The 16,055-nt window shown below is 37.5% G+C and overlaps 1 protein-coding gene across 1 annotated transcript; it reads left to right on the top strand.

The window, feature by feature from the left end:
* The first annotated feature begins 7,076 nt into the window (after window positions 1-7,076).
* LOC121369762 (E3 ubiquitin-protein ligase TRIM56-like) lies at window positions 7,077-10,526 on the top strand. Its single transcript, XM_041494824.1, has one exon. It carries the CDS (start codon window positions 7,308-7,310, stop codon window positions 9,054-9,056), a length of 1,749 nt encoding a protein of 582 aa, XP_041350758.1. The 5' UTR covers window positions 7,077-7,307; the 3' UTR covers window positions 9,057-10,526.
* Window positions 10,527-16,055: the final 5,529 nt, after the last annotated feature.

The following is a 16,055-nucleotide window of genomic DNA, read 5'->3' as shown; positions in this document are numbered from 1 at the left end:
GGGAAAGTGCAGTAATAAACTCTGGATTGTATACTAGTATAAACAGATTTTATGGCCATATTACCATCAGGGTTTTTTCCGTCTTGAAACGAATTTTATATAAAATTTTATATTGAAATTAGTTTCCGGCATACTTTGTAATTCACCCGAATCATTTCGTACACCCTCGGCATAGTCCCGAATGTTTTCAAATTCTTTTTAAATCACTGGCATGATTTTGCAAGTAAGGTTTTGATTGGTCGAATGAAAGGTTAACTGGACATGAGTTCCAACGGGCTGCTGTTAGATCCAAATGTAATAGTGGAGCTAATTTTAATTAGATTGACTGACAACAGGCTGTCGTTTGTGCTTTGCCGTGCTATGGTGGCACAGGCGACGAATCAAGCGTATACTTTTGATGTTATAATATGGTAACCAGAGAATGTAACTTTAAAGAATTAGAACACTGGTCTGGGAACATGATCGTGGATGGCGCTGTCCTTAACACGTGACCCTGGACGAAGCTGTTCTGAGCACTTGATCCTAGATGACGCTGTCCTGAGCACGTGACCCTGGATGACGCTGTCATGAGCACGTGGCCATGGATGACGCTGTCCTGAGCAACGTGACCCAAGATGGCGCTGTCCTGAGCATGTTAACCTGGATGACGCTGTCCTGAGCACGTGACCCTAGATGACGCTGTCCTGAGCACGTGACCCTAGATGACGCTGTCCTGAGCACGTGACCCTAGATGACGCTGTTCTGAGCACGTGACCCTAGATGACGCTGACCTAAGCACCTGATCAACAAAGTCACATTCATTTTTACCACAAATGGCCGGACCATATTAAGTGCTATGTCAGTTTTGACCTCAGCGGATGTCATTTGGTATACTCACTCCGGCATTGAGACCAGTAGTATTTCAGGTAGTACTAAACCAAATAACATCCGGCTGGGTCAAAATTCAAGGTGCAGCGTTTGATAGAGTAGTTAACACCACAAGTGACAGTGTTTGTTGTAAAATTAGTTTCATGAGCACAATAAATAAATGCAACTTTATTGCATCTAGTATCACTATGTTAACTAGCCTTGCGCTTAAAACATGTATGAGGTACCTGTGAAAATAAGTAGTACTACATTGTCCCGCGAAACTAGGGGTGTTGCAAAAACATCCGAGTATATAGAAAATGAGTCATGAACATTCCAGTTTCCCCATTTAATTCTTTTAGGTCGAGGTTGTAGTACTGATATGTATGGGTCATATCGCATAATATTATTATAGTGTTTTAAATCACATACGTTAACATTGTCGCCTATGAGATTTTATTTGGTATAGTACAACCTATTCAGCGCTGAAAGAGCGGTAATTGGTCAGTGTCAGTTTGTAATTGGGCTGTATGTATACATACGTCAGATTCGACACATTTTGTTATGATATGGAGTGATGCGAGAGAAACCAAACGAAAACCCAGCTCTATAATCTGCCCCGTGTAATCACCGCTAGATGTCGTTCATGCATGGTTTGCTGGTCAAAATATCTGTTGACGGATAGTCTTGATGTAAAAAACAAATAAACAAACAAACAAAAACAACAAACCAACAACAAAAAGAACAAAATAAAAAACGAAAACGAACCCTCCCCCCAAAAGAAAAAAGAAAAGAAAAAAACAACAACAAAAAACCGTTATGGATCGGTTTCTTTTGTTCTCCTGCTATATATTCAGGTTTTCACCCACCGTGGCGAAATTCCATGCATCGCTATAGAACCGATGTCTGCCCGTATAGACCGGCTTCAGAATGAGCTAAGTGCCACCCGGAGAGGTCATTATATAGACCTGCTTTATTGTATTCCTCATCATATATATTAACAAAAACGTTTTGGTAAATGGGCTTCTGGTGGTGGGTGTGACAAATATGGGGGTCAAATTAGGTCCCCCCCCCCCCCCTCCCCCCCACACACACCTCCCAAAAACAGTGTCAACTACTAATAGCACTATATGGAGAGCAGATAATTGGGAGAACCTTTCAAATGATGATAGAAACATGAAATTTGGCACAGATGATCTCCATGGGGAGTTCGTCATATTCAACCAATGAACCCATTGCATTTTCAATATGGCGGCCATTTTTCAAGATGGCCGGCATACTGTTTCTACAAAAGTTCATTATTTATATTATTTTAATAGAGTTTTTCGATATTGGCCATTTTATATTATTTTATGTTTAAACACATGCTGAACCTAACATTTGATATGTAAAAAAGGCTTCTGGTGGTAAGAGTGGCAAATATTGGGGGTCAGTATATCGTCGCGTGAGAGCTAAAACGTCGTAAGTGGCAGATACGACCTAAAACGTCTTTTGCTGCATATTCGGAATCGCCATCCACGATTACATATTGTCACAAAAAATCGTAGCTATGTCCCTAATAGCATCGCTTATACAGAAGGATTTAAATGGTCGTAAGTGAATCACAGATACCAATTTGAACCAAAATAGACGTAACTGACACATACGACTTTCCTCCGATTTGCTTGCTGTCCATTATGTGAGCACGACTGGTCGTATGTGGTAGATACACCCTTTTTAAGTACTACCCATATGTATTCTTTGTTATCGGTTTGTGATATAAATTACAAATTTAAAGTACAATAGAGCATACATTATGACAATATTTTCATGTGCTTGAATCCTAAAAATAATATGCCTTTTGTCGTTGTGAGAGCCCGGTCTATTATGGAAAAACAAATTGATACTGCTGCAACGAACCATTTGGCAACAGACCAGAATCGTGTCTGTATATATAAATAGGAATTGCAGTAACATTAATGTTTGTATGGTTTGCTATTTTATGTGAACCATAACTATAATAATAAACATGTTTTGTTGAATTTTCTTGAAAAAGAAATATCTATTTTGAAATGTTTTTAATCGAAGCAAAGTTTCCAAAATGTAATTTGTATCTCTATATACAATTTTAATTCATAATAATGTTGTATGTGGCATATATGACCAAAGTGCAAGCATAATTACATTGATTTTGGATGTATTTAAATTATATATTACGGTAATCAAGTTCCGTCTTTCAGCTGCCTTTGAAGATCCACATGATTGCCCTACATGTAGGCATTATGGATTAACAATATTGCACATACAAACGCAATTGTAAGTTATCCGGAACAAAGTCCAGTAACAAAAAACAGTGTAATCAGACGTAAGGTTAAAAGGCGAATAAAGTGAATGTGGCCTCAACATAAACGATAGCATGATCTATGAATTTTGATTAACTTTAAAGTTAACGAATATTTGAAACATAATGATGAACGTGAACGTGACACAACACATACACACCAAAACATTAACACAACATAGCATGCACAACAGAAGCTGAACATGACATAGCACACACAACATAAGCTAAAAATGACATAGTACATACAACAGGACACGAACATAACATAGCTCACACAACAGGACCTGAACATGATATATAACATACACAACAGATCTTGGCACATCAATAAGAAGACCTGAACATAACACAGCGACAAGCTGAACATGAGAAAATAATCACCATAGAAAATGAACGTGACATAGCACTTGCGACAGTTTATTTGTTTGTTTTGTTTAACGACACCACTAGAGCACATTAATTAATAATCGGCTATTGGATGTCAAACATTTGGTAATTATGACTCATAGTCATCAAAGGAAACCGGCTACATTTTCCTAATGCAGCAAGGTATCTTTTATATGTACTTCCCCACAGACAGGGTTGCACATACAACGGCCTTTATCCAGTCACTTGCGACAGAACCTGAACATGTCATAGCACTCACAGGAGAACCTGAACTTAATAGAAAACTCACAACAAAACCTGAACATGACGTGGCACACACAACAGAACTGATGGCTCTTTTAGAATACATATTCAAATTACTTGATATACTGTTGGTCGTAAATGACGCATTTAATTTAATCATGAATAATTGTCATAACTACAACTATTTAAGCAAATAACTAAAACACCTAATATGCTATAAATACCGCAAATATACAAAGAAATCGTAAATATGTTCAGCTTTCATTGTCATTAAAACAAATTCGACATCTTAACTGATGATCAAGAAAAAAAGTTTTCCTTCATTATCTCGGCTTTTGAAAAATGAATTTTGATGCACTTATGTCCTTGTGGCTCTCACGCGACGATATGGCAACCTCCCCAAAACATGGGCACCTACTACTAGGACTACTGACAAGGGGGGCCCTACTTTAACCTTCATATTTGCCACACCCACCACCAGAAGTCCGTTTCCAGGTGGCACGTAGCTCATTCTGAAGCCGGTCTAGTAGGAACATAAGTTTATGTATATGAGATTTGAAATATCTTTAAAATGAATACATAAACTGCCCGAGTATAAAAAGTAAGAAAAATGTCATATATGGCTTCAGTTTACTTGATTGTCAAAAACATTTCCATTTGTAATTTTCGTTGGCAAATACAACCAATAGACACACGCCTTAGTAATGGGATAAAACTGTAGACAATACAGAGTTCAGGTTGTAATGTAGAATGCAATAAGAATTCGTTACTTAATTTTATTTAATGGTTTGTGCTATCCTGCCTGTGGGAAGCGCAAATAAAAGATCCCTTGCTGCCTGTCGTAAAAGAGTAGCCTATGTGGCGACAGGGGGTTTCCTCTATAAAAAAAAGTGTCAGAATGACCATATGTTTGACGTCCAATAGCCGATGATAAGATAAAAAATCAATGTGCTCTAGTGGCGTCGTTAAATAAAACAAACTGTACTTTACTTAATTCCAGCGCTGAACATGGATGCCAAATCATGCCATTGTATTGCATTCCACACATTCACACCACGACTGGTATATCAAAGGCCATGGTATGTGTTATCCTGCCTGTGGGATGGTGCATACTAATGGGAAAATGTAGCGCGTTTCCTTTCTAAGACTGTATGTCAAAATTACCATATGTTTGACATCCAATAGCCGATGATTAATAAAATGAATGTGCTCTAGAGGTGTCGTTAAACAAAACAAACTTTAAGACTAGCGAATTCGTGATAATCGACGAGAGATGTTCCACGTATGTATCGCACCAGATCGCGTCACCTGGCTACATAAGCGTACGAAACGAGGGGGGAAGGGGGTGTCAGGGGGGTCAGGGAGGCCAATTGTCACCCCCACCCCCAAACAGTGCTGATACAAATCTTCGCATTCGATGAAAAACGATGGATATGTTCGGGCAAAATAAACTGGCCGGAAACCTTTTGACCATGTATTCCATCATTCTACTCACAATATTGGTTGTAAACCATGAGAAAAAGTAAAGTAAAGTTTGTTTTATTTAACGACGCCACTAGAGCACATTGATTTTTTATTGTGTCATCGGCTATTGGACGTCAAACATATGGTCATTCTGACTATTTTTATAGGAAACCCGCTGTTGTCGCCACATAGGCCACTCTTTTACGACAGGCAGCAAGGGATCTTTAATTTGCACTTTCCACAGGCAGCATAGCACAAACCATGGCCTTTGTTGAACCAGTTATGGATCACTGGTCGGTCCAAGTGGTTTACACCTACCCACTGAGCCTTGCGGAGCACTCACTCGGGGTTTGGAGTCAGTATCTGGATTAAAATTCCCATGCCTCGACTGGGATCCGAACCCAGTACCTACTAGCCTGTAGACCGATGACCTAACCACGACGCCACCGAGACCGGTCATGAGAAAAAGTGTAGTGATGCCTTTGGAATCCTATATAGCTGTTTGGTGGTTTTGCAAATATGAATGAACGTTGTTATCCACATTCGTGCATTTTTGTTTAATTCGGGCAAAGGGGCGAAACGTAGCCCAGTGGTAAAGCGTTCGCTTGTTGTGCGGTCGGATAAGGATCGATCCCCGTCGGTGGGCCCAGTGCACCACGACTGGTATTTGAAAGGCCATGGTATGAGCTATCCTGTCTTTGAGATGGTGTATTTGAAAGATCCCTTGCTGCATTAGGAAAAATGTAGCGGGTTTCCTCTGAAGACTACGAGTCAACATTACCAAACAAACTTTAATTCGGGCAAGAATCGGCCTGCTGAGGCGTATGTTCAGGAAATTATGCAGAGTGAAGTTTTAGGGGCTTTGAGTCATGCCCCTCTAAAAGATATATTAAAAAACAAATTCACTTTGAGTGAGTGGAGTTTCAAATTCAATACCCGATGCACCCCTCACCCCACCCCCACACACACCCACCCACACACATACCCACCCACCCACACACGCCTGAAATCGCCGCCTTCTTCATTACTCCAGGGATCAGTCTAGTTAGTTAATCGTTCTAAAAGTAAAACACTGATATAAGTTTCTTTTAAATATTTCAACCAACCTACTGCATATATAGCCACTGAGTAAGCAAGCAATATAGTATAGTGAAGCAAAGTTAAACACATTCAGGCGCGTATGTAGGTCTAGAGATTTCGGGGGGGGGGGGGGTGGGGGGGGGGGGGGTGGGGGGGGGGGGGGGGGGGGTGTGGGGGGGGGGGGTGGGGGTGGGGGGGGGGGGTGGGGGGTGGGGGGGGGGGGGGGGGGGGGGGGGGGGTGGGGGGGGGGGGGGGGGGGGGGGGGGGGGGGGGGGGTTCGAATCATTGCCAGGAATTGGGTTTTTTTAAAAGTACTACGAGCAGAGAGGGTTATCGACCCCTCAATCTGCCCTCTGCATATGCGACTGCTGCCCCTACCACCACCACCCCTCAAACAACCCCACAAACAACAAACAAACAAACAAAACAAACCCCTACCCCAAACAGCAATAACAACAACACATAAGAAAACAAACAAAAGAAAACCGTAGCTAGTTCTGACGTAATTACGTTTAGTCGAAGTCTAACTGCTCTGGTTGATTTATGCACACGGGTCTGAAGTTAAATGGTGCACACTCGTGCTGATTTGTAGTGAATATTCTTTGCCCCCTACCTTTGTAACTGACTGCAGTCATGTGAGGTGCAATCAGATAGTTAACGTTATAATATAACATGAGTAACTGACATACGTATGGATAGATACACCATCTATATACAACAGTTAAGAGCTAAAGATGGTTGACATGATTTCACACCTTTTCTTTGGAATGTCTGGAAAGTTCTTTCGCCAAGTCGTCAGAAGACAGCATTCACAGCAAATACATGCAATGTAACATATTACTACCAACTAGATCTGCAATTAGTTTACTACAAATATTTTACGATGCACCTCCAGCTACAACACGGAATTTCTTGATTTAGTATCAGATAACGTTTAATCTATATATGTGTTGCAAAGACCAATATGGCAACACCACCAGATATAGAGACAGCGACTAAGGAAAATATTGACGAATGTAGTATTTGTATTGAACAGTTTAAGGACCCACGGCGTTTGACATGCTTTCACACTTTTTGTTTTGGATGTTTGAAGACATTTGTCTCCAGGTCCTTAAAAGCCGGCAAGTTCTCGTGTCCTCTTTGTCGTTACGACGTTACCATACCGGAGGAAGGAGTGTCGGGATTTCCCGAAAATATATACGCTGATGCCCGAGCCAAAAGGCAAGCGCACAGGGAAGAAGAAAGTTGTGAGGCATGCGAACAGAGAGCAGTTAATATGTGTCGCGATTGTGATATACTTTTGTGTGAATTGTGTACCAAGCCACACAGAGCGCTGCCCATGTCGAGGTCACATTTGTTAATAAATCTAGACGACTCTGTTGAAGGAAAACGTTTGCTTTTTAGAGAAAGATTTTGTGAAAAGCACAAAGATGAACAACTGATATTCTTCTGTAAGCACTGCAGCAGGGTGATCTGTCGAAACTGTAAGCTCACCAGACACGACGGTCACAAGACAGTGGATGTTTCTGACGTCGTTGAAGATGCTCGTATTAGCTTAGCAGAAAGGAAGGGTGAACTGGAGAAATACGTGAAACAAACCAAATCATCCTACGATGCAATAGAGACAAAACATGTGGGCATAACTGTTGTGTTGCATAAAGCCAAAATAGAAATCGATAATTCTGCAGACAGGTTGATTGATATGATAAACGAAATCAGAAATAAGGCAACTGATAAAGTAAACGTTATCGAGAAAAACAACGAAAGTAGATTTGAGGATGCAAACTGTGCTTACAAACAAAAGCAATCATTTCTGAAAAGCCAAATGGACCACATTGATGATATACTGAAAGACGGACTTGACTGTGACGTCATGGCCGTGGACGGCGAAGTCTCGGAGCGGATGAGCGGCATTGAGAATGAGATCTCAGTCACTACAGATGATTTTATCGAGACTATAGGTCTTCTTTCCATTCATGCCCCATCTTCAATTCAACTACAGTATGTCCATTGTGTTGTCAATGATGTCATCGGACATGTGCTGCAAGGTTTACCAAAACAACCTGTAGCCATGTTGATAAACAATGTCAACTTAGGCAGAGACAAGATAACATCTATTACTCTAACACAATCATCCAGCGCGTGGGTTGGTAAGATCGTTAGTACATGGTACTCGTCAAAGTTTAAAATATGTCTGTGTAACCTAAAAGAAACATCATTAAACTATAAACTTGGTTTTGAAGTGGATCCTGTGAAGTTAAACACAGATGGTGTGAACCAGTTGTTACGAATATACAATTCGAAGAACACAGATACAAAAATACCAAGTGAAGAATGTAAAAATCTCAAGAAAGAATACCCACAAAAGGATGTGAACAGCAATGGCGACAGTTGTTGGGTTGTCGACCAAGAAGATACTGTCAACATCAAACTCTCGGATGGGTTTTCTTTCAAGCTGACATTCAATCCGTTTACAAAAAGCGGACAACCTCTTAAGCCTTGCGACGTCTGCTGGGGAAAGAAAGATGAGGTTTATATTGTGGACAGTGGATCAAAAAGTATTGTTGTTTACAGTCTCACAGACGGATTTGTGAAAGCTCTTTTTATCCCTGGAGAAAAGGAGTTTGATCCATCAGCTGTTGCTATGGATACTGAGGGTAATCTTTGGATTGGAGAACATGATGGAACGCTTAGCGTTTGCAAGGTTGAGTAACATTCAGTATACGTTGTATACCGGTACATTAATATATACTTGTATGTACATTTACTTTGGATCTGAACTTGAACAGACAAAGATACACCTTGCTTCTGTAACTTTTGTAAAAGAGTTGATATTTAAGAAAAACATGTATACAAGTTCACAAAACTGTTAGCAATTTGCTTGTGTTGAAGTGAACATGTTCACTTAAATTTGAAATAGTAATGATAGCCATACAACTTGAACTCTTGGCTGGTATATTAAACAAGTTATATAAAACACATTTCTATGCAGAGTTTCTGCCAGAAAGAAAGTTTTGGGTATGGCACTATGGAAGACAAAATGATGAATCCAATGGAATAGAGTAATATAGTTATATATAGATAATCTCTGTTCACTTTGCTTTGTATATATTCATTCTTGAAAGGGTCGTCCTGCTGTACATATGAAAGCATAGTTTTAAAATCATTTAAAGCCAACATTAATTATACAGTAATGATAAGAGTAATTAATTTTGTCAAAAGGTCAACTAAAAAAAGCATTAAATCTGCAAACAATTAGGGTATGGCGCCATACCCAAATGATATGTTTTGGGGGGATGGCATTTTAACCGTTTTACCCTCTGGCAGAAACCCTGCTAGCTATCGCTTGAAATGATATTCATATATGCATATTATTATAAAACATTCACTAAAACCTATGGTTGAAACAGTAACAATATATTGTGTGGTACATTATAGTACAAACCCCATGGATATAAACTTATAACTGAAATAACACCAGTGTGTGTTACGGTGGAAAATCAGCGGAAGCTTTTAACTGAAATGGTGAAGCTGTTACAGTGGGACCTGATGGACGTTATGTCTGTGTTTATCTCGTATGACCTCAGTTTAGTTTATCTCCAGGTACTCGCCTGGCCAAGGTAGTGTATGGTCCCGTTTTACGAAGCGATCTTTGCGCTAAGATTACATTAGGTCTCGTTTTACGAAGCGATCTTAGCGCTAAGGTAACATTAGGTCTCGTTTTACGAAGCGATCTTAGCGCTAAGGTAACATTAGGTCTCGTTTTACGAAGCGATCTTAGCGCTAAGGTAACATTAGGTCCCGTTTTACGAAGCGTTCTTAGCGCTAAGGTAACATTAGGTCCCGTTTTACGAAACGATCTTAACGCTAAGGTAACATTAGGTCCCGTTTTACGAAACGATCTTAGCGCTAAGGTAACATTAGGTCCCGTTTTACGAAACGATCTTAGCGCTAAGGTAACATTAGGTCCCGTTTGAAGCGATCGTAGCGTTAAGATAATATTAGCGCATAACTACCTTGTGTACAAAAGGTGATTTTGGCGCTAAAACAATCGGACTATTTCCCGTTCCAGCCAGTGCACCATGACTGATATATCAAAGGCCGTGGTATGTGCTATCCTGTCTGTGGAATGGTGCATACAAAAGATACCTTGCTACTAATGAAAAAATATAGCGGGTTTCCTTTCTAAGACTATGTCATAATTACCAAAATTGTGTGACATCCAATAACTGATGATTAATAAATCAAAGTGCTCTAGTGGTGTCGTTAAACAAAATAAACTTTTTTTTAGCGCTAAATTCGAATCGTAAAATGGTAGTTACGCCACTTAAGATGATTTTAGTGTTAAAATGGCATCGTAAAATGGTAGCTACGCCACTTCACATGCTTTTAGTGTTAAAATGGCATTATATATTGGTAGTTACGCCACTTAAGATGATCTTAGTACGGTACTAAGATCGCTTCGTAAAACGGGGCCCAGGACCGTGCAGGTCTAGGTGTCGGGGAAAACAGAATCATGGACCACAGTAAATATAGCGTGTTCTCCAGCTGGTCAGAAAGGACATTTTAATACTAAAAGATGCACTGTTTCGTGATGCCTGCCACGACCCTGGCTACAATAGAACACCCATATAATCTCATGACAAGAATAGTACTTACAGTACTTATGAAAATGTGTTTTGTTTTTAATATTTATTGCCCCAGATATTTATATATTGATAATGTCAGGGTTGGGGCCCTAAACTCATTATATTACAATAGATACATAAATATAAAATGCATTCAATAAAATTACTAGTTAATTGAAACAGTCACATTTGGAGCACAAAATTAATGACAGAATAAATATATAATAAAAGAGAAATTAAACAGATAGACAGAGAGAAAAGAAGCAAAGAAAAATCCATATTTCCAAATATAGAAAACAAACGTTATTGGCTTTTAGGTTACAGAAAAACAACAACAACAAAAAATAACAGTATGTGTCTTTTATTGGAGTTATTTTTAACTATTAAGGTTAAGTTTAATTTTCTAGACATCTTTGCCAAGGTGCCCAGTTTTCATCAAACTCTTTATGTGAACAGTTTTTATAGAGTATGTATTTCTCTATTTGTAATTTATCTGTAACTACATTTTTAATTCCAGTTACATGAACTTATGAAGTATATTCTTTTGAAGTTTTGTTCGATATATATAATGCTTTACATTGCCAATAAGCCAATTCACAAATTAATGATTTGTATGTATGCTGCCGAACAGAACCATACTTTTATCAAGCTGAATATGTTCGTCTTTTTGCTGTAACCATTGTTCTATAGTTTTCCAAAGTTCACTGACTTTAGGGCAATCATAAAACAAATGTTGCAATGTTTCTGGTTGCTGATTACAAAAGTTACAAGTCCTGGAAGCAATATACTTTATTTTATATAAAAATTAATGTGTTGGTATAATCCTATGTAAAATTTGGTACTGAAACTATAATAGAGTTGGGTCTTTCAAAATCATAAATGGCAGACTATAATACTTTGCCCATTTTTGTTTATTTAAATTTGTTTTGTTTCATATAAGTAATTTGCTTGCACATATTAAAGACGCATATTCTAAAACATTTGATCGTATATTATATTTTGTATTAAAAGTGTTATAATCCATAAACTGCCCTTGGCTATCTAGTAAATCATATAACAAATACAACGCCTTTTCAATGAAATTTTTATATATAATATAGGTTTTCTGTCCATTAGTATATTACTATTATTCCAAATGTTCAAACGTAGAATTTCTTCTTCATTTTGAAATGTTAATTTTTGTTGAAATAAAATCCAACTATTTAATACATCCTTCCAAAACATATTTTTAATTTTCTTTATCCTAAGCTGAATTAAAAAATCACCATGTATAACTAAGTCTCTGGTTGTTAAACCTGTTATAGACTGAAAAATATTTGCCAATTTAGAATTTGACCCAAACAGTCTTTTTATTCAAGTCAGTTTTAATGTTGTAGAGAAATGTATAATATCTATCATTTTAAGCCCACCTTTTTCATAATCTTGCACTAGAATTGTTCTTTTTATCCGGTCAGGTTTGTTTTGCCATACAAAATTAAAAAGTAATTTATTTATTTGTTTTAATATTCTTTCCGGTGGATTTGGTAAAGAAATAAGTAAATGCGTTATTTTGGGTATTACAAGCGATTTTACCACAATAATTCTACCCAAAACAATTAATTTTCTTGTTGACCACTGTTTCATAGAATTCTTCATTTCCAATATTTTATATTCATATTTTCATCAATCATTTGGTGCATATTTAGAGAAAAGTTTACTCCCAATAGACTAAAAGATTCAGCTCCCCATTCTAGCTTCCATTTTGATTGATGAAAGACCTCTTTTGAGAATTTTTTTTACTTCCTATCCATATAATTTTCGATTTCGAGTAATTTATTTTCAAGCCAGAAACACCTGCATACATGTCTAATACACTTAAAGTACAGTCCAGAGACTGGGGTGATCCGTCTAAAATAAAGGTGGTATCATCTGCATACTGAGATATAAGGTATTCTTCCCCATCAATATGTATTCCTTTAATATCCTTTCAATTTCTGATTAATATTGCTAGAAGTTCAGCACATATGATAAAAATAGAGGGGAGTGGGTGGGGGTGGGGTGGGAGGGGTAGTGGATCGCCTTGCCTACAACCCCTTTCTAACTTAAAACTTTCTGATAGAAACCCGTTTTGTAATATTCGCGACACAGAATTTTTATAAAGAGTATTTATACACTTTTTGATTGAATATTTAACAAAAAAATATCTAGTGCTGGTTCAATAAAATTCCAGGAGACCGAGTCGAAGGCTTTTTTCAAAATGTACCAAAACCATCATACCTGGTATTTTTTGTCTTTCTTTATAGTCCATTATGTCAAATATTTATCGTATATCTTCACCAATATACTTGCCTTTGATAAAACCAGTTTGATCAAGTACTGTTTTTATTCTATTGGCTATGCATCCTGAAGCTATTTTGTATATATGTTACAGGAAATATGTATTATCAGGAAATATGTATAATGTCTGAAATTTTCAGAAAATATATGTAATGTCTGATTCACTCAGGAAATATGTGTAATTCCTGAAAATTCCAGGAATTATACATATTTCCTGAAATCATTCTGATGAGAAAAGCAATAGTATTTAAAGAGTAGTTTGCATCATGTCTGGCATGAAATGACAACAGCAATATGTTTCTAAATTAAAATACATTTTTATTGAAACATCATTTTAAAACGGAAACATAGCACATATTTATATTTGAACATTGCACATATTTATATGTCAACATAGCACATATCAGAATGTCTAGTGTCTTGTTTAGCGTTCATTTTCAGGAAGGAGAGAATTGCACGTAGGAGAGTTTATTTGTACACGGCAGTGTCGAGTGACACCTAGAGTAGCACTGCATCTTGGCCTTGAAACACCGGCAAAGATTAGTTTGACAACGCTTGGAACATGCACAGTTGCACTTGGTAAAACCCTGCCCACCACAGTTAGAGTCAAGTTGAACAGCTTGGCGGAGAGAAACGGTATTCTCTGTGTTGAAGTCATCTGCAGAATACAACTTGGTAGCACACACATCAATTTGGTTGCGTGAATATTTACCACTGAGAGTGCCACCTTTCACAGCAATACTGTACATGTCATTGTCACTGCATTCAGTTACAACACCAATGATATTACGTGGGTCAGTTCTACCTCTGTCAACATGGGGATAGGTATAGTCACATTGTCGCCGACTTGTACGGGTGCAAAGATACGCTTACTTCTTTTCACCATGCGTTCAGCTTGCATAGTTTGGGCTTCATTAGCTCTTTCGCTGTATCTGAATCGCTTCTTGGCAAGAGGAGACAAGTTCTACTTGAGCGTTCACAGTAACTTCATCGGATGTAATTGGAGAGTTGGGAGGACTTGCCGGGTCAGGTATAGAGGAGTCAGTTGCAGTAGTCACACGATCAGCATCTTCATCAAGAACTGGCAATGCCATGGCTGCAAGTGGATCATCCTCTGACTGCAATCGATGAAGAATTTCAAAATTAGTTTTTGTTAACAAATTGCTACTTTACATCAAATACTGATAGCCCAAGAGAATGCTTTCAGGAAATATGTATAATTTTCACCATCAGATTTCAGCAAATGTGTATAATTCTTGGAATTTTCAGGAATTACACATATTTCCTGAGTGAATCAGATATTACACATATTTTCTGAAATCTTCAGGAATTATACATATTTCCTGATAATACATATTTCCTGTAACATATACAGTTCAATAAAGTAATAGGGCGCCAATTTTTTAAAAACTGCTTTGGTTTGTTTAATTTCCGTATACAAGTAATAATTCCTAATTTTTGAGTGTTGGACATTTCATTTATATAACTATAATTAAGAGATCTAACAATAAAGTGACCTAGGTCAATCCAAAGGAATTTTAAAAATTCAGCCGTAAAACCATCTGAACAAGGGCTTTTATCGTTTTTCATATTTTAAAGATATTCTAGTGCTTCACTATATTTTGTATATTTTTGATGTTATCGCCAGTAAATGGATTTCGTTTAGAGTATAAGTTTTCATAAAACAATTTAGTTTCCTCTAAGATTTTTGTTTGTTCTGTTATTAGGTTACCGGTATCTAATTCTATTTCGGAAATACATTTGCTATAGTAGTTCCTCGATTTTAAATTACAAAAGTATTTAGTAGGCTTCTCGCCTTCTTCTATCCATTTTTCTCTAGATCTAATAAATTTTCCTTTTAACTTCTTAAAGTCAGAATTTGTATTATTTTCATCTTCTGCCAACACCTGTATTTCTTCTCTAAGTTTTAATTCTAACACATTTTCCGATTTTGTCTTAAATGTTAAATACAAAATTGTTTTTCCCCTTATTTCCATTAATAATACTTCTAAAAATAATTGATCGTTAATTGTGAATTGTATACTTTCATTCAAAATTGATTCAATGTTTTCTGCGTTATATACTGGAATGGCATATTGACATTTAATCTTTTTAATAGTATCTTTGACATAATGAGTTATTGGATTTCCATAGTCCTTTACCTTTTTCAAAATAGCTTATCTTTAAATGCAAGACTACACCTGAATGGTTAGACCTGTAACGACTTTCAAACGAGACTTTATTTACGAGTGGCATCACATTTTCAGATAAATGTTTGACTGGAATTTGTTTTGGTCCAAGTATATTTCTTTAAATTAGGATAAAGTTCATACAAATGTATCTTACACTAGAATGTCCGCTGAAGCCCGACCAACCTAACAAAACAAAACATAATAAGATTAGTTTGTTTTGTCTAACGACACCACTGGAGCACATTGATTAATTAATCATCAGCTATTGGATGTCAAACATTTGCTAATTCTGAGTTGTGGTCATCAGAGGAAACCCGCTACATTTTGTCTCATGCAGCAAGGGATCTTTTATATGCACTTTCTCACAGACAGGAAAGCACATACCACGGCCTTTGTCCAGTTGTGGTGCACTGGTTGAAAAGAGAACAAAAAAATTAGTTGAATGGATCCACTGAGGTGGTTCGATCCTGCGACGCAATCACCTCAGGCGAGCACTCAACCGACTGTGCTAAATCTAAATAGTAAGAAGACGTAAGTGTATGCAGAGGTGACAATAGTACATGTATATTCAACATT

This window comes from Gigantopelta aegis, chromosome 1, assembly GCF_016097555.1.
Source record: "Gigantopelta aegis isolate Gae_Host chromosome 1, Gae_host_genome, whole genome shotgun sequence".
Classification (NCBI taxonomy): domain Eukaryota; kingdom Metazoa; phylum Mollusca; class Gastropoda; order Neomphalida; family Peltospiridae; genus Gigantopelta; species Gigantopelta aegis.
Note: the sequence above shows the minus strand (reverse complement) of the source record. Positions and strands in the feature narration are given on the sequence as shown.

What these genes read in the sequence shown, in the direction of transcription:
- LOC121369762 (XM_041494824.1), top strand. Translation starts at nt 7,308, where the DNA reads ATGGCAACACCACCAGATATAGAGACAGCGACTAAGGAAAATATTGAC.